The sequence below is a fragment of the Trichechus manatus genome, unplaced genomic scaffold, assembly GCF_000243295.1.
Source record: "Trichechus manatus latirostris isolate Lorelei unplaced genomic scaffold, TriManLat1.0 scaffold00132, whole genome shotgun sequence".
NCBI classification, from domain to species: Eukaryota; Metazoa; Chordata; class Mammalia; order Sirenia; family Trichechidae; genus Trichechus; species Trichechus manatus.
Genome location: NW_004444068.1, coordinates 5349790 through 5374327, shown reverse-complemented (window position 1 = coordinate 5374327; position 24538 = coordinate 5349790). Strand labels below are relative to the sequence as shown.

Below are 24538 nucleotides of genomic sequence, written 5' to 3'. Positions count from 1 at the left end.
AGATTTGTTTGGTCTTCTGGCAGTCCATGGTATATTCAATATTCTTTGCCAACACTATAATTCAAAGGCATCAATTATTCTTTGGTCTTCCTTATTCCTTGTCCAGCTTTCACATGCATATAAGGTGACTGAAAATACCATGGACTGAGCAATATTCAGTAGTGAAAATAAATACACTAGAGCCACACATGGTAACATAAATTATTGTCAAAACAAAATTTTGAATTAAAAGAACAAAGATGCAAAAGAAGACATATAACTAGTTTCATCGAGTCATTCTGACTCACAACAACCCTATGTGTGCAGAGTAGAACTGTACTCCATACAGTTTTCAAGGCTGTGATCTTTCAGAGAAGCACATCACCAAGTCTTTCTTCCAAAGTACCCCTGGATGGATTCCAACCACAGACATTTGGTTAGTAGTTGAGTGCCTAAACAATTGTGCTACCCAGGGACTCCAATATAGGGTTTAAAAACAAGAAAAACAACACAACATATTACATAGGGATAAACATATGTAGCAAAAATACAAAAAACATGTGGGAACAATATCAATTCAGTACAGTGGCTATATCTTGGAAGATAGGAGGGATATAATTGGGGAGGGATAAAAGGGGGCTTCAATTGAATTAATACTGGATGGCAAATCCACATGTTCATTATATTATTTTTGTACTTCTTTATGTCTGAAGGAAGTCATAACAATTTAAAACAAAATAGCAAAAATGGGAGTAGTTCCCCAACTGAAATGCTAGTGTGGGGTTGACTAAGTGAGGACAGAGAAGTGATGCTTGAATTTGGGAAGGAAGAGGCCAAGAGTGACATTAGAAGAATTATTTCAATAGACTGGTAGTAGGAAGACAGAATGGGAGATGTGAAAATGGAGACAGCCAGAATAGGCAACTGTTTAAGAATTTGGCTATGACAGGGAACAGAGAAACAGGGAATAGAGTTAGAGGAGGACACAGGATCATGAGAAGTTAGTCAGTTTGTTCTTTTTTTTTTTTTTAAGATGGATATTATTTAGGCTTGCTTGCATGATAACAGAAAGAAATTAGTAACACCAAAACAGATAATCCAGTAGCTAAAGGGCGTGGCTACAGAAGTACAGTCCACAAAAAGGCACAAGATGAGGGACAAAAGTAGTGAAGTACACTAAGGGTTAACCTTAGATAGGCTCAGGTACTTTATTTCCAAAGCAGCACCCACAGTAATATTTAAGAAGATATTGTGTCCATAAAAACAATAATAATGGCAGCTAATGCTTTTTTGAGCACTTATCATGTGCCAAGCAGTGTTCTGAAGACTTAAGGATTAGGAGTGATCCAAGGATTTTATATCCAGCCAAGTGTCCCTGTATCAAGTATCAAGACTACAGAAAAACAGTTTAAAACATACAAGAACTGATCGATTCAGTACCCCCTTCTTGAGGAATCTATTAGAGGACAAGCTTCATTCAATCAAAAAATGACAAGGAAAAATCTCAGCAAAAGGGCTGATAGGGAGTATTTTCATAATTTCTTAACTGTAAGGCTAAGACTAAATCAAAGGTGGAAATGAATGTGAAAGATTTATATTTGAATGTTACATACTATAACATAGGGACAACAATGCGACCAAAAACATGGGAAGGAAAAAAACAGAGGAAAGTAACATAAGCTCACTGATTCTTCAAGAGGCAAGAGCTGGGATATCATTAAACACTGACAAACCATACAGTAAAATATTAAATAACTAGAGAGAGGAGTAAAGTCATTGAAAAAGATACAAAGGCCAGGGGAGTGAGAATGGACAAGGGATGGTGGGGTGTGGCACTTCTCTAAGTTTATCTTTTTCTATAGTTCTATTAGAATTATATTCACATTTTGCAGACTTCAAAAAAAAAATCAAAACCAACAAGGATGGGGGAAGACCCAAAATGAAATACCAACACACACACACACACACACACACACACACACAAAACTAACTGTAAGAAGGAATGAATAATGTAACCATGCTGAAGCAGAAAGGGAGAAAAAAATTTACCTTAAGTCAACTTTGACTGTACATTGTAAGGCTAAAGACAAAAAGAACAGTACACAAATATTATTCTCGTTAGTAGATTTGTTTTTCACAGGCATGTTGTTGCTGTGTGCCACTGAGGTGATTTTGACTCACAGCGACCCTATAGGATAGAGTAGGACCGCCCCATAGGGTTTCCTAGGCTGTAATCTTTACAGAAGCAGATCACCAGGTCTTTCTCCTGTAGAGTAGCTGGTGGGTTCAAACTGCTGACCTTTTGGTTAGCAGCTGAGCGCTTAACCATTGCACTATCAGGGCTCCTTTTCACAGGCATATGGATTATCAATTCCCGAATTACTTTATGTATATTCTAGTATTGTGTGTGTGTGTATCTTGTGGATAATGAAAGCCCAGGTTTCTCAATATCAAAGAAGTTAAACATAAGGAAACGCGGAAGGCTAGAACAAACACTGTGTTGGTATACTGGAATTGGAGGAATCGGTATGAACTCAGTTTTCAATATAGGTACATATAGACAGATATAGATGTATGTGCACATACACATATGTTACTAGCTCTGCCCACTGAGAGGGTCTAGAAACAATGCCATCCTAGTACCAAAGAGAATACGTAGCATCCAGACTTTGGTTTCTAAATATCATTCTCCAATAAAAGAAACCAAGCTCCTTAAAGAACTGACTGACATGGGGAAAGTACAAGAGGAGCTAGAATAACTTGTATTGCCAGAAAGTAAAAAAGTATGCAAAAAAAAAAGATAAGGACACGTCAAAAGGAAACAAGCATCAACTTGAAGGGACTCCCACTTGCCAAATCTGGGACTATTTCAACATCACATAAATGACAGCAACAGATTATATGCTTAGAATAAAATAAGAATCCATAAATCCATAGTGGTATAAATAAATAATTGAATAAATGTCATAATGATATAAATAAATAAATGAATATATAAATAGATGGGAGAAAGAGGAAAGCTCTTCCTTAAAGTAAAACTCCAACTGATAAATATAGAAACAATGTTTAAACTGGAAAACTCATCTTTTGGCAAACACCACAGTAATAATCACTGCAGGCAAGAATCATCAACAGATGCTAAAATCACAGAGTGAAAAGTATGATGAGAAATACAGTATTCACAGGGTCTCTAAGTATCTCCCACATAATACTTGTTAAACACAAAAGGAAAAATAGTAACTTTCCAAAGGAGAACTCTGGCAGGCACCACCTTAACCAGGTGATCAGCGTTCACAGTACCAGCAATGCAACATACACACATCATGTGCTTCCTCATATCATGCACTGAGAAGGATATATCACTTCTATGGTATTCTTACCAAAAAGAAAATCCTAACCTGAATTTAATCATGAGAAAACATCCAACAAGCCCAACTTTGGGACATTCTATAAGATACTCTTCAAAAATTGCAAAATTGTAAAAGGCAGAAAAAAAACTAAGGACCTATCCAGATGAAAGGAGACATGACAACTACACGCAACACTTCATGCTGGATTGGATCCCGGGGCTAGAAAAAGGACATTCGTGGACAAGTGGAGAAATACAGTCTGTATATTAGATAATATTATTGTATCAGCGTTAATTTCTTGATTTTGATCACTGTATTGTAGTTACATAAAAATGTCAACATTTAGGGAATCTGGGTGAAGGATACAAGGGAATTCTTTGTACCATGGTGGAAACTGTTTCCTAAGTCTAAAAATATTCAAACTAAAAAGTTTAAAAATATATAAAATGAAACAAAACTTGCCCAAAGCCACAAGTAAGTGGCAGAGTTGGGCACTCCACGCCACCATGGTCCACTACATCCTATGATCACTCAACAGTATTGAGGACCATCTTAGGTGTCAGATACTGTTCCAAATGCCTGACACATAATAACTTGCAAGCCTCTTCCCCCTCCTCCTCCTCCTCCTCCTCATCATCATCATCTTCAAGAGGCACAGAGAAGTTAGGAAATGTTTCTAATATCATATAGCTAGTAAGTAGTAAGAATCCCTAAGTGGTACAAACAGTTAAGCACTTGGACTGCTAAATGAACAGTTGACAGTTTGAGTCCACTCATAGGCACCTCGGAAGAAAGGCCTGGCAATCTACTTCCAAAAGATCAGCCATTAAAACCCTATGGAGCACAGTTCTACTCTGACACACATGGGGTCACCATGAGTCAGAACCACTTTGATGGCAACTGGTTTGATTTGTTTTTTTTGTAGTGAGTAGTAAGGCTACAAAGAGCCCTGGTGGCGCAGTAGCTAAGTATTCAGCTGCTAACTGAAAGGTCAGCTTTTCAACCCACTAGTGGCTTCACAGGAGAAAGATGTGGCAGTCTGCTTCTGTAAAGATTACAGCCTTGGAAATCCTATCGGACAGTTTTACTCGGTTCTACAGGGTCACTATGAGTCAGAATCAACTCGACAGCAATGGGGAAGTAAGGCTACAGTTTGAACCCAAGTAGTCTGACTCTAAAGTCCATGATTTCATGTTCTTAACCAGTCTCCTAAGGAGCCCTGGTGGCGCAATAGTTAAGGTCAGAGGTTCGAGCCCACCAGCCACTCAAGGGAGAAAAGACCTGGAGATCTACTCCCATAAAGATTACAGCTTAGGAAACCCTAAGAGGCAGTTCTATTCTGTCATATACGGGGCCACTGTGAGTCAGAATCGACTCAACGGCACACAACAACAACTAATCCCCTATAAAACAAGTTTAGTAAAAAGGAGACAATCAGAAATCAAGAAATCTTTAAAATCAAAAATTGTCAAAATAAAAAAATCAATATGAGGTTAAAGTCAAGAACACCTTTTAGAAATTAAAGAAATAAAGGAATGATAAAAGAGAGAAGAGGTAAGCAAAATAAAGAATCAATCCAGCAGGTCCAGGATAGAGCTAACAGGATTTCCAGAAAGAGAGACAAAGAAGATAGAGAGAATAGTCTCTAAGAAAATCCCCCAGGGCTCAAGAGGAGCAGGAGTATGCAAACTGAAAGGCTCCATTAGTGCTGACCAGGACTAATGAAAAAGACTCAGACCCAGACACACCCATCATTGTGAAATTTCAGACACCAAGGATAAAAAGGAGAGCCTAAAAGCCTCCAGGGGGAAAAAAAGCCCAAAATTAAAACAGGTCACCCACAAAAGAATAAGAAACACAATAAAATGTCTCTTCATCGACACTGGATGATAAAAAACAATGGAATACAGCCATTAACATTCTGAGGGAAAATCATTTTCGACCTAGAACTGAACTGAACTACTAGTCAAATGAGAAGGTGAAATGCAGACAAGGGCTCAGAAAAAAACTTATTTCCCATTACCCCCTTGTTTTATTGTAGAGAGACGTGTAATAATAACACACATTCATATTTATTCTTTCTTCTTTCAAGTAATGTGAGGATGTACTCCAACAAGAAAAAAAAAATTTAGAAAAAAAAGGAAGAAAACATGGCATTTGGAAAATACTGGCTCCATCCCAGAGGGCAACGAAGGGAAATTCAAAACTCACAGCTCTACAGCAAACCCAGAGGCAACCAGTTGAAATGGAACAAGAAGATAGACGGATCTAGGTTAAAAGGGGGATTCTATACAATAAATAGTCTGATTGAGAGTTTGAGGGGAAAATGAGGATATAATCAAGATACTGTATGCAAGAAAAACAGGAAAAAGAAGAAAAGCAATTAGAAAACTCTAACCTGTTGCCATCAAGTCAATTCTGACTCACAGAGACCCTATAGAAACTCTAGGAAATACAAAAAGCTACACAATGAAGTCATGAGCCAAATATAAAGCAACTAATCCAACTTAGGAACAGGAAATCAATGGGTTCCAAGAAGATGAATGAATGAAATGGACTGTAAACCATAAAAATAAAGCTTAAGAAAATAGTAGATGGTTAAAACCACCACCCATCTTGTTAGTTTATCATATTGTGGTGGCTTGCATAAAGCTATGCCACCAGTATTTCAAAGACCAATAGAGTCACCCATGGTGAACAGGTTTCAGTGGAACTTCCAGACTAAGATAGATTAGGAAGAAAGGTAGGGTGACGTACTTCCGAAAATTAGCCAGTGAAAATCTTATGGATCACAGCAGAACACTGTCCGACACACTTGCTTTGGACACATCATCAGGATCCATCGCTGGAGGAGGACATCACATTTGGTGAAGCAGAGGGCCAGTGAGGGCATGGGAGACCCTCGGTGAGATGGACTGGCATGACAGCCCCAACAATGGACTCATACATTTCGGTAATTGTGAGGATGATGCAAGATCGGGCCAACAGTTCATTCTACTGTACATATGGTTGTCATGAGTCAGAGCTGACTCAATGGTAGCTATCTATTTCTATCTTTTAAAAAAAAGTGTCAGAAACTCAAGGAAGGACAAAAAGCTACTTCAAATCTATGTTGTTATTGTTGTTGGGCACCGTCAGGTCGATTTTCAACTCAGAGCGACCTCGTGTGACAGAGTAGAACTGCCTTATAGGGTTTTCTAGGCTCTAATCTTTATGGGAGCAGATCGCCAGGTCTTTCTCCCCTGGAGCCACTAGGTGGGTTGGAACCACCAACCTTTTGGTTAGCAGTTGAGTGCTTAACTGTTGCACCACCAGGGCTCCTGAGGCAAACTAAACCAGGCATGATTTTGAGCAACTCATGGCATCCAAGAAAGGTTTATCCATTTGAACATCTCTTTTGAGTAAATAGGACCATGACATTGGAAACAGAGAAGGAAATAGCCACCAGTGAATATTTCCCTAATTATAATAACGCAAAAGCTGAATATCAATTTTCAACAACTGCAATCAATCTGCAAACAGAGCATAGAAAATTTAATTTGATTAGTGAATAGACAAAAATGTGATTGACCTTGACAGTGTCAAAGTGAAAATATAGTCAACCCAAGCTGGGATGTAGAAAGCAGAATAGACAGAGGAGAACTGGTGATTATTGCTTTTCATTATAAGGGCTTTGTTCTATAGGCATTATTTTAAGCAAAAATACTTTTAAAATTGTTAAAGAAGTTGTTACCAGTGGCAAATGCTACAAAGAGGTCAAGTAAGAAAGAGCTAGATTTGACCTGTATCATCACTGGTGACCTTGGAAAAGAGCATCTCAGTAAAATACTGGAATGGAAACCAGATTGTGGTGGGCTGGGGAGTGAGTGGGAAATGAAGACCTAAAGAGGACAGTTATACCCTGCAGAACTCTAAGGCCAGGAGAGAAGGGGAGAAAGATTACTAACAAGATTAAAAGTAAAAGGAAGATCGTTGCTGTTATTTTTATTTATATGAAAGAGACTTGCACATGTTTTTAATTTGATCAAGGTGGAGAGGGGCTGACAAGTGATGAAATTCAGAGCACAGGGAGAGGAACACCTCGGACAGGAGAGGGGTTATCTACTCTTTGGAAATGAGAAGGAAAGAGGCAGAGGTGGGCTCCTTAAGGGAAGCAGAAAGCTGCTGAGATCCGGCTGATGGCAAGAGCACAGGAAGCTTCTGTCTCTCGATGTGACCAAATCAAGAGCTGGAAGAGCTAAAGAATAGGTCGTTTCAGACAGCAAAACAAGAGATCCACAAGGACTCATTCTTCAGTAAACGGACTAAGGTGACAGACCTGGGAGCAAGGTTGAAAGCACTCTTATATTTGAGAATCATTTCATGTTACCTCATTAATTGGCTGAATTTTTTTTCTTCATGAAAATCCTTCCAGATTACTTGGTATCTGAATCTGGAAGGGTATCTTTGGAGAATTTTGTGCCAGATTTGGCCGATGAGGATAAAGTTTTACTCATTTATAGAAGGTCCTACAGCAAGTTAGTGGCCAGAAGGGTAACAACAGTAAGAGAGCCATGTACCTTCTTATTTTTTATTTATGTTAATAATCTTCCATCCAAAAGTGGCTCTTCCTCTAGGCATTAATGCTGATGAAACAGTGTTGTTACTCCATGCCAGGCTTGTCCTAAGTAACCTAGAGCCTGCAGACAGATTTTAATACAATGAAGATCTGTTTTCCCTCCAATGATCTTATTTTCAATTAAGTTACAAAGAAAGCCATAATTCTGAGACTGCAAAAATAGATAATCTTGTTAAAAATAAAACAACAGCCAAGAGTGTTTTGGAGCAGACCAATCAGTTTAAAAAGTCCTAGGAATAAAACTAAATCCATGGCAACCACAGACACAACACACATGGATAACGATCTAAGGCCGACCTAGCTTGGGAATACCAGGGGTATCAGGGAAAGGTGGTAGTGAGGTTAAGGGAAGGAATTTTTGAGCAGTTTCCTTGTGTGTCCTGGATTGCTGGAACATGATACAGTCAGACTCTAGTGTAACGCTACTCCAACTGGAGCGATGGTTGTTTACAATACCCTCAGTGACTTGAAACACTGAGATTTCAACAATGGCATCAACTGACTAAAAAGTTTTGAGTAATGTAATCAGTGATTTACCATCTCACAGGAATGTACTTATAGCTTATCAACAGGCTACCGGTGACTCCTTTTACCTCACACATACTGAAATAATGAATTTGGGGCTTTGGTATTACTCTGTATTAAAAATTACAAAAAAGGTTTGTAGAGTTGAAATAAAACTTAACCCATCATCTCATTTAATCCTATACCATTTCGTTTCATTAGTTTACAGTCATTGTCATTCTGCCTATTCCTTGTGCTGGGTAGGCCTTACTGGTCATCTTTGACTGTAGTAGCCTCTTTCATCACTGCCTATTTATGAACCCTCTGTGTAGGCTCTGACACATCTTTCAGGCTAATTGTTTTCATGCTTTCTTGCTTTGTTGGTTCACCCACCTCTATGTCATTGTTCATGCTCTGATTATTTATTATTCTGATCTATTCTTTGATAGACTCTCTCATCTTGACTATTTCTATCTTGTTGAAATCCAGATTTCCCTGTGGAGATTAACCCTCTTCTATGCTACCTGAATGAAATGGCTCTGTAATTTTTATACATTAACTGCTTTGCCTTGGTTCTCTGTAAGAAACTTCTTCCTCATCAGTCTCATTCAAATCTTAGCTTCTAAACTCTTAGAAACACACTTTATTATATCCAAACTTTCCATTTACCATTAGGTTCTACTTTCTTAATACCCACTTGCCTCTTCTTCTTTCCCTTATTTTACCCTTGTTTTTGGCTACTTAAATTGTCCCCTATGACTAGAATTCCTGCAAATCAGAACAGGCTGCCCTTCTCCAACTTTACTGCTTAAAAAATCTGATTATTGAGGAATCAACCTAAATCTCACTTCCCACTTCTTATATTTTCTAATTTACTTATTCAGTGTGTCACTGAGGGAGCTGGAATTAAATAGAATTACTAATCTTAACTCATAAGTTTAGGGCAAACACAAAAATGTACAATAAATGAAAAAATCTAAATAAACATGGATTCTGTTTCTTATCCAGTTTAGCCTTATCATCCAATGACCTTGTATCAAACTGAATTCTCGCTACGCAGAACTAGAAGCATCCATCGTTGTCTACAGAGCCACAGAGTGATACTGGGAAAAAAAAAGGCACAAGGTATAAGTACAATCCATGCACAAGCATATTTAAATTACACATTGCCCAAGAATATTCCCTCATAAAAGCAAGCAATTCTTTTTTAAAAGGTAATTATGTACGTGTATGGCACACAAGCAGGTTTGGTCCCAAGTTTATCATTTTCTATGGGCTTTATACAGCTAAAACTCAAAAATTTAGAACCCAGGCTTGATTTTTCCAAGTGAGTGTTACGCTATCATCCTCACAGACTCCGTGTGAATGGCAGACAGACAAAGGAAGACCTTATAGCAATCCACTGCGGTTAGGGGAAGGGGTATGCGGAGAAAATGAGAATGGGGATTGGGAAAAATGGAAGAAGGTAAAATAAAACCAGAAGGGGAGCCTTGATGAACCAATGATGACATGTGCCAAGATGAGAGGGATATAATTAACTCAACTTGCTGCACCTCAGGGAAAAACAAAACCAAAGGGAACTCAAGGCAGCAACATATTATGTTTTCCCCTAAATCCCAGAGATCTCAATTCATCATCAAAACACTTCTGATGCATAGCCACAAAGTAATACAATTACCAGTCTTTGGTATGGGGGAGGGGAAAACTTACATTCAAAGTAAATAAAAGTTGTTTAAGTTGGAGAGTGTTATAGTAACACATTAAAAGAAATAACTTTCTAACAGTCAGCTTTCTACCACACTGGCATAGGGTGTCTCACCCCTGGAAATACTCAAGCAGAGGACAGACAGTCAAATCAATGATGGCCCAGAAGGCATCCCTTCATTCAGTAGGATTTGATCTCTATTCCTTCTCAGACCTCTTTTCTCCAAAACAGAAACTGCATATGTAATTTTATACAGACAACAATCTAGAATAAAAAGAGATACTGTACCCTCTCTTTCTGGCCAAAATTTCCCTTCGTTCTTAGGTGATAATACTCTTTAAAATTATCCTTTCCACTGGCCGTTCTACATGGAGGTGAAAGCTTTAAATCTTAAAAATAAGTATCAGCACACACTAATGGGCTAAAGGAAATCAGAGTCCACTTATTATGAATAGGGCGAGGGTTCAATACTCCAATGTCATTTTACTCTCACTATAGAAAGAAACCTGTGTTCTCTTTAGCAATGACAGGATATACAGAAAGACACAGAGGTCAAAAAGGGAAAGCGTAAAATTGATGCACAGGGATAACCTTGAATTGACGCAAATTGTATAGCTGGAAAGTAATGTATGTAAGACTAATTCTTCTGAATAATTTTGACACTGAATTGAGTTTGGTACATCATGTTTCAAATATTTATTCTTGGGATCACAGGTTCGAACACCAGCATAGATGATTCATATTTGTCTACAGAGAATAGTAAGCTATCAGATGCCACACAGCCAAGTGTAGGAAATTATTTGACACCCCATTCCATAAAAAGTGATGGCTTCTTTTAAAGTAGGAACATTAAGCTTTCAGTCAAGCAAATGAATACTCAGTTGTTCACTAAGCCATCTTGATTATTCCAGGCACAACTGGTCTGACCTGGAGAGACAATTCCTAAACGGGCACTGCCCTGAAATGTCTTTCCATTAAATGCTTGATTTTCTTTTCTTCCCTTACCTGATAATGAGCCTGGGCTTGCTGCGCTGAGTTCAAGGTGACATTGCAGAGCTTGCAGTACAGGGGCTTACACAGCTCCTCCAGGGCAGAGTCTTGCTCCCCTCCCTTAGGTAACTCTTCTTCCCCTGCCAGAGGCAAGGAAGCCTCCTGCCCAAAAGGCTTCTGTGGCGGAAGCTGCAAGGTTCCTGTAGACCTGGTGGCAACTGACATAGGAGGAGAGGATGAGGGCCGCTTAGGTGGAGGAAGCCCGGCGTGTTGCAAGAGGATCATTGGGTAGAAAAGCGTTGGGCATAATCCAGTGGATGATGACAAGTCTGGGCTTTAGATCTGAATCAACAGCAAAAGAATATTCACTTAAAAATGTGACCTCACAGACTTAGCAGTACAACATGTAAATGACCACATCATCTGACCCCTTCTTTTCTTTCTCCAAACCCATCTTTAGGACTTTCTTCCCTTCTGCCTCATCTAACAGACTTTCCCTGTTTCTTAGTCCACATTGACATAACTGCCCTTCCATTGAGAATAGCTTTATAGATTTAGTTTTATTTTGCTTGGCCCAGCTCCAACTGCTGCCCCTCTGGCCCATGAACATTAATAGCTTTGCATCCATGGCTAATTAAATCTAAAAGTCACATGGCTAAAATGGACATCAAAGGTCACCTAGTCCAGACCTCTTCCCTCAGGCACACTTATACTCAAACACTGTTAATGTCAATCATGCACAGACAAAAACAACATCAGCTAAGAACCTTAGCAAATATCTCCTTTCCATCCAAACTAGACTTTCCATACCAACTATATCAAAAAGAGTGAAATAAAGAGTATCATCACTGAGAATCCTTAAAACAATTCTAGAACTATCTAAAATATCAAGAAACTCTAGGAATAACTAACCCAGAGTTAAAATATGACAGAAATAAATAAAAATGTTCCTTCTGATCAAGTAATAATATTTAAATAGTTGAGCCAATGGCTCCTTACAGCGGAGATGGCAAACAGACGGCCTACAGGCCACACACAGCCACAGATATGCTGTTTGGAATATACAGTGTTCAATATACAGTGTTCTGGTTTGCTTTCATTTTTAAATTGAACTTGTTATCAATATTAAAACGGAGAGATTCCTGGCTTCTCTTGATAAAGAGACAATCTGACAACACTTGACCCATGTTCCTACATGGAAAACAATTAGGTAGCGCTGAGAGGGACAGTCTGTTGTAGCCAGGACTGCCTTCTCCAGGTCACCTCGGTCCCTACTCAGCCTGCTCCCTGCAGGCCCTTGATTTTAGGACTCCACATCATATAGCCTTAGACAGTATTTATGAGTCCCCTGTAAAATAAAAATATTTTCTCTCCCTCTAGAGGCAAATTATCTGCACACACACACACACACACACACACACACACACACACGAAATTATCAAGTAAATATCTAACATGTTAATGGATCACACTACCATTAGTCCCAATATAATTTCAGTTTCCCAGTCATTAGGTTATTTCCTTTCCCCTTCTTATTAAATAACTGATCGCCCCTATTCTGTTTCCCTCAGAAAAGACCCAATATGTTCTACTCCCTCTCCAATCTTTAGGCATGATCTCTCCTGCCTCCCACCGAGATGGCATATTCGAACCAGGATATCTCAAAATGAACCACAGTACATACTTCCAGTTCCCAAGATTCTCATTAACCCAAATTGAAATCCTTATTTCAAAATCCACTATTCCCTCCACTCTCTCAACATTATTAAAAACCTCTTTTCTTGATCAACAGACTACGGCTATTTTAAGCTGCAAAAATACTGAGCTGAAATTTTCCATTTGCAACGGAAATGTGTACGTTTTACAGCAATAATAGATTTACTAAAACAAACCAGGTAAATTTTAAAAAGTTAAAAGTCTCTTTTACCACATTTGAGAAGTACAAGGTCCCCAGCAGTTGCAATCAAGTTACAACTTTTATACTAAATTCAGGGTCTGGGGGCAGCAGAGGAAATCTGTGCAATGGGGAAATAACGTAGTTCAGGGCAAAACTCATCCATTACTGGTCATACTATTTAATGATACTTTTCATAGATCATAATATTTAGAAAAACAGTAATATCATTTCATTCTTAAGCAGAAGTGTGTTGCCCATATCTCTGAGAACATAAAGTAAAGCAATACAGATTTAGAACACTTAAAAATTCAGGTTCTCTGCAATCATTCCTCTCAATAAAATCAAGCAAACACATGCAGAAAGCAAAGACTGATGACCGATGTGGATGTTTTAAAAGGGAAACCGAGGAAACAAAGTTCAGCTATCTAATTATAATAAATTCATAATGTTAAAAGGCCACACATGCCACTTGTACTGGGTTATACAGATGCCAAACTGCCCCAAACGTGCTATTAGTTCAGAAAAGAGAAGGTAAAGGAGACGGCAAAACATCTGGATAAAAGCTACCGGCAATATAAAGAGAAAATCAAATGCTACCAATTGCCTAGACATGTCTGAACTTGTTTTTTGAAAGCTCGTTCTCACTTGAGGAAATTCAGGATGTGTCTCCTCCAGTGTTGCCCATAGGTTTTCATCAAAATAAAAGCCCTTCTCAAAGCACAGAAGTACAAAAGGCCTCCTTCCAGAGGTGAGAAGATCCGCTGAATTATTTTATCTTTATAATTTTTAGAGAATAGCCAGATATTCAACATTGATTTCTTCTGGTATATTTCACAATCAAAATTATAATGTCAACTCAAAAAAGATCTAGATATGGCAACTACGTTTGGTATTACGAAGCTTGCAAACAAAGCTTAGCATAAAATATCAATCTAAAATAAATAAAACCAAGCCTTCAAAGAATGCAGGAATGGTAGAATAGAGACTCAAGGCATATGCAACTCCAATTCGTTCAACTGCTGCACAAATTAGAAGAGACTGACTGGAAGGGTGATGCAAATAAATATTCCTCAGATCTTAAAAAACCATTCAATTTGAGGCTTGAAGTGGCATAAATAAAAGATTTACGATGGTTAACGTTCTGGTTTGCAAGAGATTGAGGGGAAAACCAGAGCTTCACTATGTACCCTGCTTAAAGAAAATTAAGTATCATACTTAGTTTTCATGATTGGGCTGGGGCCTACTTCCACATACTGTACTAAAGACAATTACTTTCTCATTTGAAGGAGAGAGAACAGAATAAAGGAGCAGGTTACTGGCCCCTCAGACTGTAATTGGGAATTCTGGATATGAGGAAAAAGCTGTGAGCATTACTCAGAGGTCGTCAGAACGCAGAGAAAAGAAATGAGGGGGGGGAAAAAAAGCATCAGCTGAGACAAGGTTTATCATATGAGGAAGAATCCGAAAGAACGCAGGAACCTGGGGGAGAGGAGGCCTTGATGAATTGGCGAATGTTTGCCAATCCCAGCCCTGCTGGTTTCCTAATCCTACGGAACGGCTTACATATCTGAATCAGTGCTACATATACTTCAGCATCGCCCACATAGACTCTACATTCCTAAGGTGTGCGTGCATACAAACACACATACGCACGCACACACCTCAATCCCGTAAGGATGCCATCACGGAAGATGGAATCCCCGACTCCCACAGGGCGGGGGCAGTGCGAGGGCCAAGGCAGCTGCACGCAGACACCGTCCAAATGGTACACGTGAAATGCTTAAATCAATCCAAGCAGCGCAACCCCATCACGTGGAGGGCAGGTAGACCCGCAGCACCAGAAGGAGCCGCCGGTCCTCGCCGCTCCCATACAGGTCACAACCGCCTGAGGCTCCCCGTCGCCCGCACTCACCGGAACCCCGGCACGCGCCCGGAGCCTCGGCCCCACGGTCCCCGGGATGCCGGCGCAGCAGGCGCCCGCTGGACCGGCTCCACTCCGCCAGTCCTCGGCGCAACTTTCTCGGCTGGCCTCCGCCGAGCCCCTCCACAGCTGAAGCTGACTGTCAAAAGTCAGTCCAACCGGACACAGAAGGAAACAGCTGCAGGAAGTGACTGCAGAACCTGGAGGCGGCGGAGGAGGAGACTGGGCGCCGGGCAGGCGTCACCACTGCGCATGTGCTGGCGGAGCAGGCCCTCGGCGGCCGCGGCTTCTGCATCCCTGGTGGGTGGTGAGCCAGCAGGTGTCGCGACTACGAGCGCAGGGGTGTCGGGCCGGGGTGGGGAACAAAGGCACGAGTCCAATGCAGGATGCACCGCGGCCAGTCCTGGCAGACAGCACGTAAAGGCATCATGTACCCTGGAAAGTTGGCCCATAGTAGAAGCTTGGGTAACCTCTTGCAACTTTCATCTCCAGTCTTTGAGATCCAAACCTTTTTCATTCCAACCCCTCCCTCAGCTTGCTGGTAGCCGGCTATGGTGGCTGAGTGGAACAGCCAAAATATCCAGGATCCTTTAAACTGCTGCGACAGATCTTTAAACTGCACGTCTTTCCATGCCCTGCCCAGAATGGAGGAAGAAGAGCAAAGTTGCCTCTTCAGTGGTGTCCCGTCGCACAAGATCCCATACATAAGCACCTCTGCCCTCTCGTCTACACTACAGTGGGAGAAGATAGAGAAGACTTTTTCCTGACCCCCAGAGCCTCACCTGCAAGACAGGACGGACGAGGAAGAGACCCCGCTAAAGGTAAACTAGCTAAAGCTAGAACGTCACATCCTCTAATAATCAACCTGAATATCTTTAGGGTTGACATTGAGAGATGAGCTGGGGAAATTCCAGCTCTAAAATTCTATTAGTTTATAAATTCATCTGTATGAAAATTTTTGGGTTATTTTTTAATCATTAATTAAAATACCAAGGAGATCTAAGTATAGCAGAAGCTACCTTAGTAGTAGGCCAACTACTGGAAGAGATTGAGGCTGTTTCTTGGGCTGAGAAATACCCCATGTCATACCACCACCAACAAACCATACTGACTGTTTTCCAAAAATGATTTCACAAATACAGTGATCATTGAGCAAAACACACACACACACAACTAGTACAGACAGGCCATTTGAGCAGAGTAATCCATAACGCTCCTTAGAAGCAAGGATGGCAAGACTTTGGCTTGCTTACTTTGGATACGTCATTAAGAAAGACCCATCTTTAGAAAAGGACATCATGTTTGGTAAAGCAGAGGGTCAGTAAAAAGGAGAGAAACTCTCCATAAGATGGACTGACATAATAGCTGCAACAATGGACTGAAACATACTAACGATCATGAAGATGGCGCAGGACCGGGCAACACTGCCTTCTGTTATACATTAGGTCACCTTGAGTTGGAGCCGTCTCCATGTCAACAAACAACACAAAAACAAATCCATCATGGCTAGGTAGAAAACACAGAATTTTCTGAATTGTTTTCCCAACTGTTTATGTACACATGTTTAATGTGTCAAAATTTTAAATGGTCACAATTTTTTTTTTTAAATGTTGCTGAAATCCCCTTTCCACTTCTTTTTCTGTATCATCTTTAGCCAGTCACAGAACTTCACAGTCCACACTCTTTAGCCAGCACCACCACTCAGCCCTTTCCAACCTGACCTTCTACCTGTCCCCTAAACATTGAACCACGGCCAGCCATGTGTATTCACTGGACCCCATCCAGGCTGCTCACTTCCCTGCCTCCATGATTTTGTTCAATCTCCATCTTGAACTTGCAATGCCATTCCTCCCCACTCCTTACATTTCCAAACCCTTTGAGGCCTCTTCTTCCATGAGCCCCCATCACACTTTCTCTGCCCCTTTGATGACACAATTAAGACTTATTGCTTCATACTATAGTTACTTAAAGATATACCTAATGTTATGGATTGAATTGTGTCTCCCCAAAATATGTGGATATAGCAGTCCCTATACATGTGGATGGAGCCCTGGTGGCATAGTGGCTAAGAGCTCGGCTACTAACCAAAAGGTCTGCAGTTCAAATCCACCAACTGCTCCTTGGAAACCCTATCGGGCAGTTCTGCTCCATCCTATAGGGTCACTATGAGTCGAAACAGACTCTATGGCACGTAACAACAACAACAACACACATGTGAATATGATCATAGCGCCTGTACTTGTGGATATAATCCCATCTGGGAATAGAGTTTTCTTTGTTATGTTAGTAAGGCCGTATTAGTGTACAGTGTGCCTTAAACTAATTACTTTTGAGATGTGAGAGGAGCACATTAGGCACAGAAGCAAACAAGGACAAACTAGGGAAGATTAATGCCACATGGAGATTGCCAAGGAACTGAGGAACCGCAGATGGAAAGAGCCAACAGAGAGAGAACACCTTCCCCTAGAGTTAGCGCCCTGAATTTGGACTTCTAGCCTCCTAACTGTGAGAGAATAAATTTCTGTTCATTAAAGCCACCCATTTGTAGTATTTCTGTTTTAGCAGCACTAAGAAACTAAGACACCTAATTTGCCCTCTAAACCGCTTGAATGTAGGAAGGATGCCTGTCTTGGAATTTTCAAATTTTATATTTCATTGTTTTATACATTTTTGTATATCAGGATAATACACACACACGCTTCTTTGTACTCTACTCCTGGCCTTACAGTTAGAGCATTTCCTTCCCTGCCTCAGGGATAAAGGAGGTAATTCTCATATGTTTAATAGGCATTTAAAGCTCATAGCAGTGACACAAGTCTCACAAGTTAGGACTTTTCATTTGTAATAGCTGGACTTCATGAGTTTCAGCTCCTAAAGAGCTAAGAAAAGAAAAAAATATGTCATAAACAACATATTAGTCAATTTCGTTATTAAAAAAAAAACTCCAAAATCTCAAAGGCTTATAGCCACAATGGTTTATTTCTTGCTTGTATTAAATGCTGTGAGTCAGTTGAGGTTCTGCTCCATGGGTTTTCTCATTCCAGGACTCAGGCTGAAGAAGTAGTCCCTACATGGGACTTGGCAATTCTCATGGCAGATGGGAAGAACAAACAGCTGGTGGAAACTTGCAAGGCCTCTAAAAGCTTCTTCTCCAATGCAGCATGACATCTCCGCTCACATTCCATTGGCCAAAGCCTTTCATATGTCCAAATCCAAAGTCAGTGGAAGGAAGACTACTGTTTTCATAGGCAAATCACATAGCAATGGGCATGAATTATAATCTTTTTACAGGAAGGGGGGTGATTAATTATAAGCAATAATGCAACCTACCACAAACAGAAGAATCGATGCCTTTGAATTACGGTGTTCGCAAAGAATATTGAATATACCATGGACTGCCAAAAGAATGAACAAATCTCTTTTGGAAGAAGTACAGCCAGGATGCTCCTTAGAAGCAAGGATGGTGAGAGTTCGTGTCACATACTTTGGACATGTTATCAGGAGGGATCAGTCCCTGGAGAAGGACATCATGCTTGGTAAAGTAGAGGGTCAATGAAAAAGAGGAAGACCCTCAATGAGATGGATTGACACAGTGGCTGTAACAATGGGCTCAAGCATAACAACGATTGTGAGGATGGCGCAGGAATGGACAGTGTTTTGTTCTGTTGTATGTAGGGTTGCTATGAGCTGGAATGGACTCAATGGCACCTAACAACAACAAACCACAAACAGTAAATAGTGAATCAATTTTCTTATCCCAGAGTTATTAATATATAACCCCAGAAGGGCCTTGAGCCTTCCCCCCCATAGCCCCTGGAATTCGCTTAAAAAATTTGGGACTACAAATAATTGAACCTCCAGATGAGTTTGAAGATCTGAAGACAGAAGGGATCTGAGTTCTATTCCCAGGGAGGAGGAGGGGGGATCAGAAAAGCACCAAGGTCTTAGGGTTTCCCCTCAGGAAACCAGCAGAGATCAGCATATTAGCATGAAGAATCTGGGCATGAAGAGTCAGAGGAATGCCCAAAGCCTGTTTTCTCTTTAGTGTTTATGGCACTAGAGACCATTCAAAGGGGCTGAGAGAGGATTGTAGAGGGTTGAAGGGCCTAGAGGTCAGAACGAGGAAGGATGGAGCTCAGTGCATGGATCAGTGACTCTAAAGCAATGGGAAGTGAACATCAGCCTCTGAGGCCAAAGGCAAGGGGTGTTTGCAGAACCAGATACCTCCCCTTGCCACCTGCTTCCCCCCAGCACAAAAATACTTAGAGGTTACCCTCAGAAGAACAAGAGGGAGGCAGATCATTCCAAAGTGATTATATTTTAACCAGAAGTGACTTTGGGACAGGAGAGATTTGGGGGAAACACTAGTGCATGTAGAATTGACTGAATTAAATTTTCTGAATTTAGGAAAAATAGGGTCACAGCATTGAGACTAATTTCCATTATTTTTAAAAAATTAATTTTTTTGCACTCTGGAGTTTTATGACCTGAAATATCAGAACCTGTATATTTGTATCACTGTTGAATAAATGGATGAAAGAATAAATGAATGAACAAAGTATTTCTGTCTCCTCCCCTCTGTAATAGGGATTCCAATACCTGACTTCATAGAAATGTTGTTTCTTTATATGAGAAACTCTCTGAATTTATCAGGAGGAAACTCTCATTTTAAAATGAAGCTAATTATTTTTCATTATGTTAAATTCCATACTGAGAAAAACCTTTATTTTCTATTAGTTTGTTTACCAAGAAGATGGTTCTAAGACACTTTTGCTGTCAGAGTTTGAGCTTTTAGGAATCTAAGCCAGAAATCTCCATGCTGTACCCAAAGCCAGAAAGGGGAAAAACATCAGCCCATCTCCACAGGCCGTGTGGTTTGTCAGGTCAGATCCCCTCTTGTATGGAAATTTGCATTATCCTTTGAGATCCACATCCTTTACTCTCATGCTCAGGCCATGATGCAAGACATCTTTTTGATACACTTCTTTTCTTGCAGTCATTGGACAAAGCATACAAAAGTTTTGTCTTTCACCACTAACCTCTGCTTTTCAACCTAACCATTCCTTCCCTCCCTTTAAAATCAAAGCAACACAATCCAACAAAAATCTCTAACCGAAAGGTCGTGGTTTGAACCCATCCAGCAGCTCTGTGGTAGAAAAGACCTGGTGATTTACTCCCATAAAGACTAAAAAAAAGAAAGAAAGAAAGAAAATTGTTGCCATTGAGTAGATTCTGGCTCATAGTGACCCTATAGGACAGAGTAGAACTGCCCCATAAAGATTACAGCCTAGGAAACCCTATGGGGCAGCTCTCTGTCCTATAGGGTCGCTGTGAGTCAGAATCGCCTCAAGGGCACACAACAACAACATCAACACGCCATATTTTACAATAAATAAACCTTTAAAAATAGAAGAAAATATAGCTTAGAGCCTCTTGTAGAAAATGCAGAAACATGTAAAGTGAAAATCTAGACTTTCTGGAGTCACTCCAGGCACTTTCAATTGCACCATTTGCTTTCAGGTTTCTATCCACACATCTAAAAATATTCATTTTAGTGAAACTGAATTATGTTATATATGTACTTTTTTCCACTTATATCATAAGCGTTTTCAATAATTAATCCTAGGAAATGTCACTTTTAATGACTCCATAATATTTCATCCAATGTACCCAGTATAATTTAAACATTCACTATTGTTGGATTTGGAGGATCTTTCCAAATTTTCACTAAAATAAATACCACTCCAGTGGCAATCATTTTTGTTTCTATATCTTGATCTGAAGTTCTGACTAATTTAATTATTATAAATGAATTATTAGAATATAAAATTATTAGATCAAAGGGAATGAACTTTTAAAGGTTTTAATATATTTTGCCAAATTGCCTTCCAGATACAATGGCCCACTCAGCATTCCCACTAGCAATGACTGAGTGTAATCATCTCACTGTTCACACAACAAAATTGCATATTACAATTTTTTCTTCCTTGCAGCTTGATAGACAATGAAATGACAGGCTGTCATTATTATTTCTTTGATTATTTCATTTTTGCAGTCATTTTTTGAGAATTGTCTGATCTTGTCCTTTATCATTTTTCTTTTGGTGAGTAATCTCATATTGATTATGTAAGCATTCCTGAAAATGTTAACCTGTTGTCATTTCATGTTAAAAATATTTCTTCCAGTTTGTCATTTACTTAATGACATTTTTTGACTTATAAAAATATTACTCATCCTTTGAGTCTCAGCTTATATGACATGTCTTCTATGAAGCTTACTCTAACCCCAAGTCACAGTTACTAGTCCCTCTTAAGTACATCTATAGCAAGTCTCCTGTACTTCCCTTCACATATCTAAGAACTAAACCAATGTAATTCCCTGCCCTCATGTTAAACAATATTGAAACCAAATATACTTTCCTGTCTTTGTGTTAAATGATTCTGAGACCATGTATACTTTCCTGTACCTACGTCAAAAGAAACTAGAAACAAGCAAAAAAAAACAAAAACAAAAAACTAATGCCTTGCTCCAAGAAATACTTGCTCCTAAAAGATAAAAATATGAACCTACTAAAAGAGCTACTTATAAAGACGAACAAACAGCTTGTGCTTTTCAGGATCCTTGCATCACTCAAGCTGCATTGTGGAGAGACCCACATAGCAAGGAACCGAGGCCTCCCTGGCAAAAGCCATGTGAGTGAGCTAAGAAGAAAATCCTCCAGTCCCAGTTGAGCCTTCAGATAACTGCAGCCCCAGGTGACATCTTGACAACAACCTCATGAGAGGCCCTGAGCCAGAACCATCCAGCTAAGCTGCTCCCAGATTCCTAACCACAGAGACTGAGAGAGATAATAAATGTTTGTTGTTTTAAGCTGCTATATCTGTTATGCAGCAATAATAACTAATATAAGCCTTTTATTATTTGTATATAGATTACATTGATAAAAATTAAAATAGTTAAAAATATACATCTCCTTACTCTTGTTTTTTAATTTTATTTGCCTGTTCTTTGCTTTTGTACTTACTGATTAATTTTAGAATCACATTGTTAAATTCCTCAAGAAAAATTCCCATTGGGATTGTAATTCAAACTGCATCAAACCTATACATTAATTTGAGGAGAAGTGAAAATTTTACAATACTGTCTTTCTAGCCACCGTATAAGACTCTTATTCACTTCAGTAAGATTCTGTGATTTTCTTTATCATAGATACAATATTTGATGCATTATTCTACTATAAAAATAGGTAAATATATATTATTTTTTGCTTTAGTGAATGAAACCTGTTTTCTTTTAAGTAATTATTGCTGGCATATACAAAATTCACTAATATTTTGTATTATACTAAAGCATTTAAAATAACTTTATTATCTGCTTTTACTATTGCTAGAATGGTACACTCTTCCTTACAGGCAGAATGCAAGAGAGAACATAAATATTTTTAATATGATAACAATCATTCCCTTTCTGTATCCTATGAGTTGTCAGGTTATCAAATGTAGGTCTTAAGATCTACAACCAGTAGAAATAATTAGCTACTTTCCTAAAAACTCCATATGCTTTTCCTGACCTAGTATCCCTTTCCCTCTCTCAACCTGTACAACTTCTCTGACAATTCTCAAAAATGCTGGAACAAATTTTTGTTTTAATAGTACGTCTCCCTTTGTCGGAACAGTTAGCTTCCAACTGTTTCTTTTCCATCGACATCACTAGTGTAAACTCAATATCATACACCCATTATGACAAAGAAAGTCAGGCCATCCTTTCTCCTAATCTTTCACTCTTGCAATCACTATACTCTTTGGAGGAAGTATCTATTCATTATGCATCCATATATTCTTATCTGTGCATAGGTCCTTCAGTGTTATCTAATAACGGGAAGGACACTTGTAATAAGAGCATACTACATCCGGAACTGTACTAAAGGTTTTGTACCCTATTTTATATAATCCTCACATTTCCAGTGCTGTAGATATTATTTTATATATTTTACAAATGAAGGATATGAGTTTGAATGGTTAGGTTATTGTCCAAAGTCATACCCATCTCCTCTCCTAGTATGGTTACTTTCTGAACCTCAGTTCCCTTATCTGAAAATAGAGAAACTAAGACCAGCTTCATAGGATTGTTAGGCTAAGAGAACATACAGTCGATTCTCATTATTCACAGTAGTTATGTTCTACAAAGTGGGCGTGAACATTGAATTCAAGAATATTGACCCATCGCTCCAAGGGGAAATACAGAGTTAGGTCCCTACGAAGCTCTGGTCACATTTTTGTCAATTGAGCAGTACATAACCTTGCTTTATGTCTGAATCTGTTTAAAGACATCTTATTTAATATACACTTTTGATTCATTAATATTGAACTTGTGGCCAACGGCATTGTAACTCATGCCTGAACAAAGTTTATCTAACATGTATTTTCTCCATAAGGCACATCACAATCTTTTTGCAAGGAGGAACACTAGACAGCACTTCAGCACTATATTCGTGGCCATTTCAAATAGTGAAATCATCAATAAAAAATACAAAAATGCAAAAAATATGTATATGACACTGAATACGTCGCAAAAAGGATACTCGTTTACAATGTGAGCGCTGAAACAAGGCAGAATGTTGCCTTGTTTGACGTCAGCCAGGAATGTGTGCATTGTTGTTGTTGTTAGGTGCCATGGAGTCATAGCGACCCCATGTACAGCAGAACGAAACACTACCCAGTCCTGTGCCATCCCCACAATCGTTGCAATGCTTGAGCCCATCTTTGCAGCCACTGTGTCAATTATCTCGTTGAAGGTCTTCCTCTTTTCCACTGGCCCTCTACCAAGCATGATGTCTTTCTACAGGAACTGATCCCTCCTGATAACATGTCCAACGGAAGTGAGGCGAAGTCTTGCCATCCTCATTTCTAAGGAGCATTCTGGCTGTACTTCTTCCAAGACAGATTTGTTGGTTATTCTGGTAGTCCATGATATAGTCAATACTCTTCACCAACACCACAATTCAAAGGCATCAATTCTTCTTCGGTCTTCCTTATTCATCATCCAGCATTTGCATGCATATGAGGCGATTGAAAACACCATGGCTTGGGTCAGGCGCACCTTAGTCTTTGAGGTGACATCCTTGCTTTTAACACTTGAAAGAGGTCTTTTGTAGCAGATTCGCCCAATGCAATGTGTCTTTTGATTTCTTGACTGCTGCTTCCATGGGTGTTGATTGTGGATCAAAGTAAAATGAAATCCTTGACAGCTTCAATCCTTTCTCCGTTTAACATGATGTTGCTTATTGGTCTAGTTGTGAGAATTTTTGTTTTCTTGATGTTGAGGTGTAATCCATAATGAAGGCTGTGGTCTCTCTTCTTCACCAGTAAATGCTTCAAGTCCTTTTCACTTTCAGCAAGCAAGGTTGTGTCATCTGCATATTGCAGGTTGTTAATGAGTCTTCCTCCAATCCTGATGCCCCGTTCTTCTTCATATAGTCTCACTTCTAGAATTATTTGCTCAGCATACAGATTGAATAGGTATGGTGAAAGGGTACAACCCTGATGCACACCTTTCTGACTGTAAAACATGCAGT

At 39.5% G+C, this 24538-nt stretch overlaps 1 protein-coding gene across 1 annotated transcript in view; it reads right to left on the bottom strand.

Moving 5' to 3' along the window:
* The window catches only part of ZMAT3 (zinc finger matrin-type 3), a 34273-nt gene extending 19129 nt beyond the window's left edge, over window positions 1–15144 (bottom strand). The window contains exons 1-2 of the mRNA XM_004385091.2: window positions 14956–15144; window positions 11162–11488 (exon numbers count right to left, since the gene is read on the bottom strand). Coding sequence (XP_004385148.1) covers window positions 11162–11431 — 270 coding nt within the window. The 5' untranslated portion in view covers window positions 11432–11488; window positions 14956–15144. The remainder of the gene's footprint in view (window positions 1–11161; window positions 11489–14955) is intronic.
* Window positions 15145–24538: the final 9394 nt, after the last annotated feature.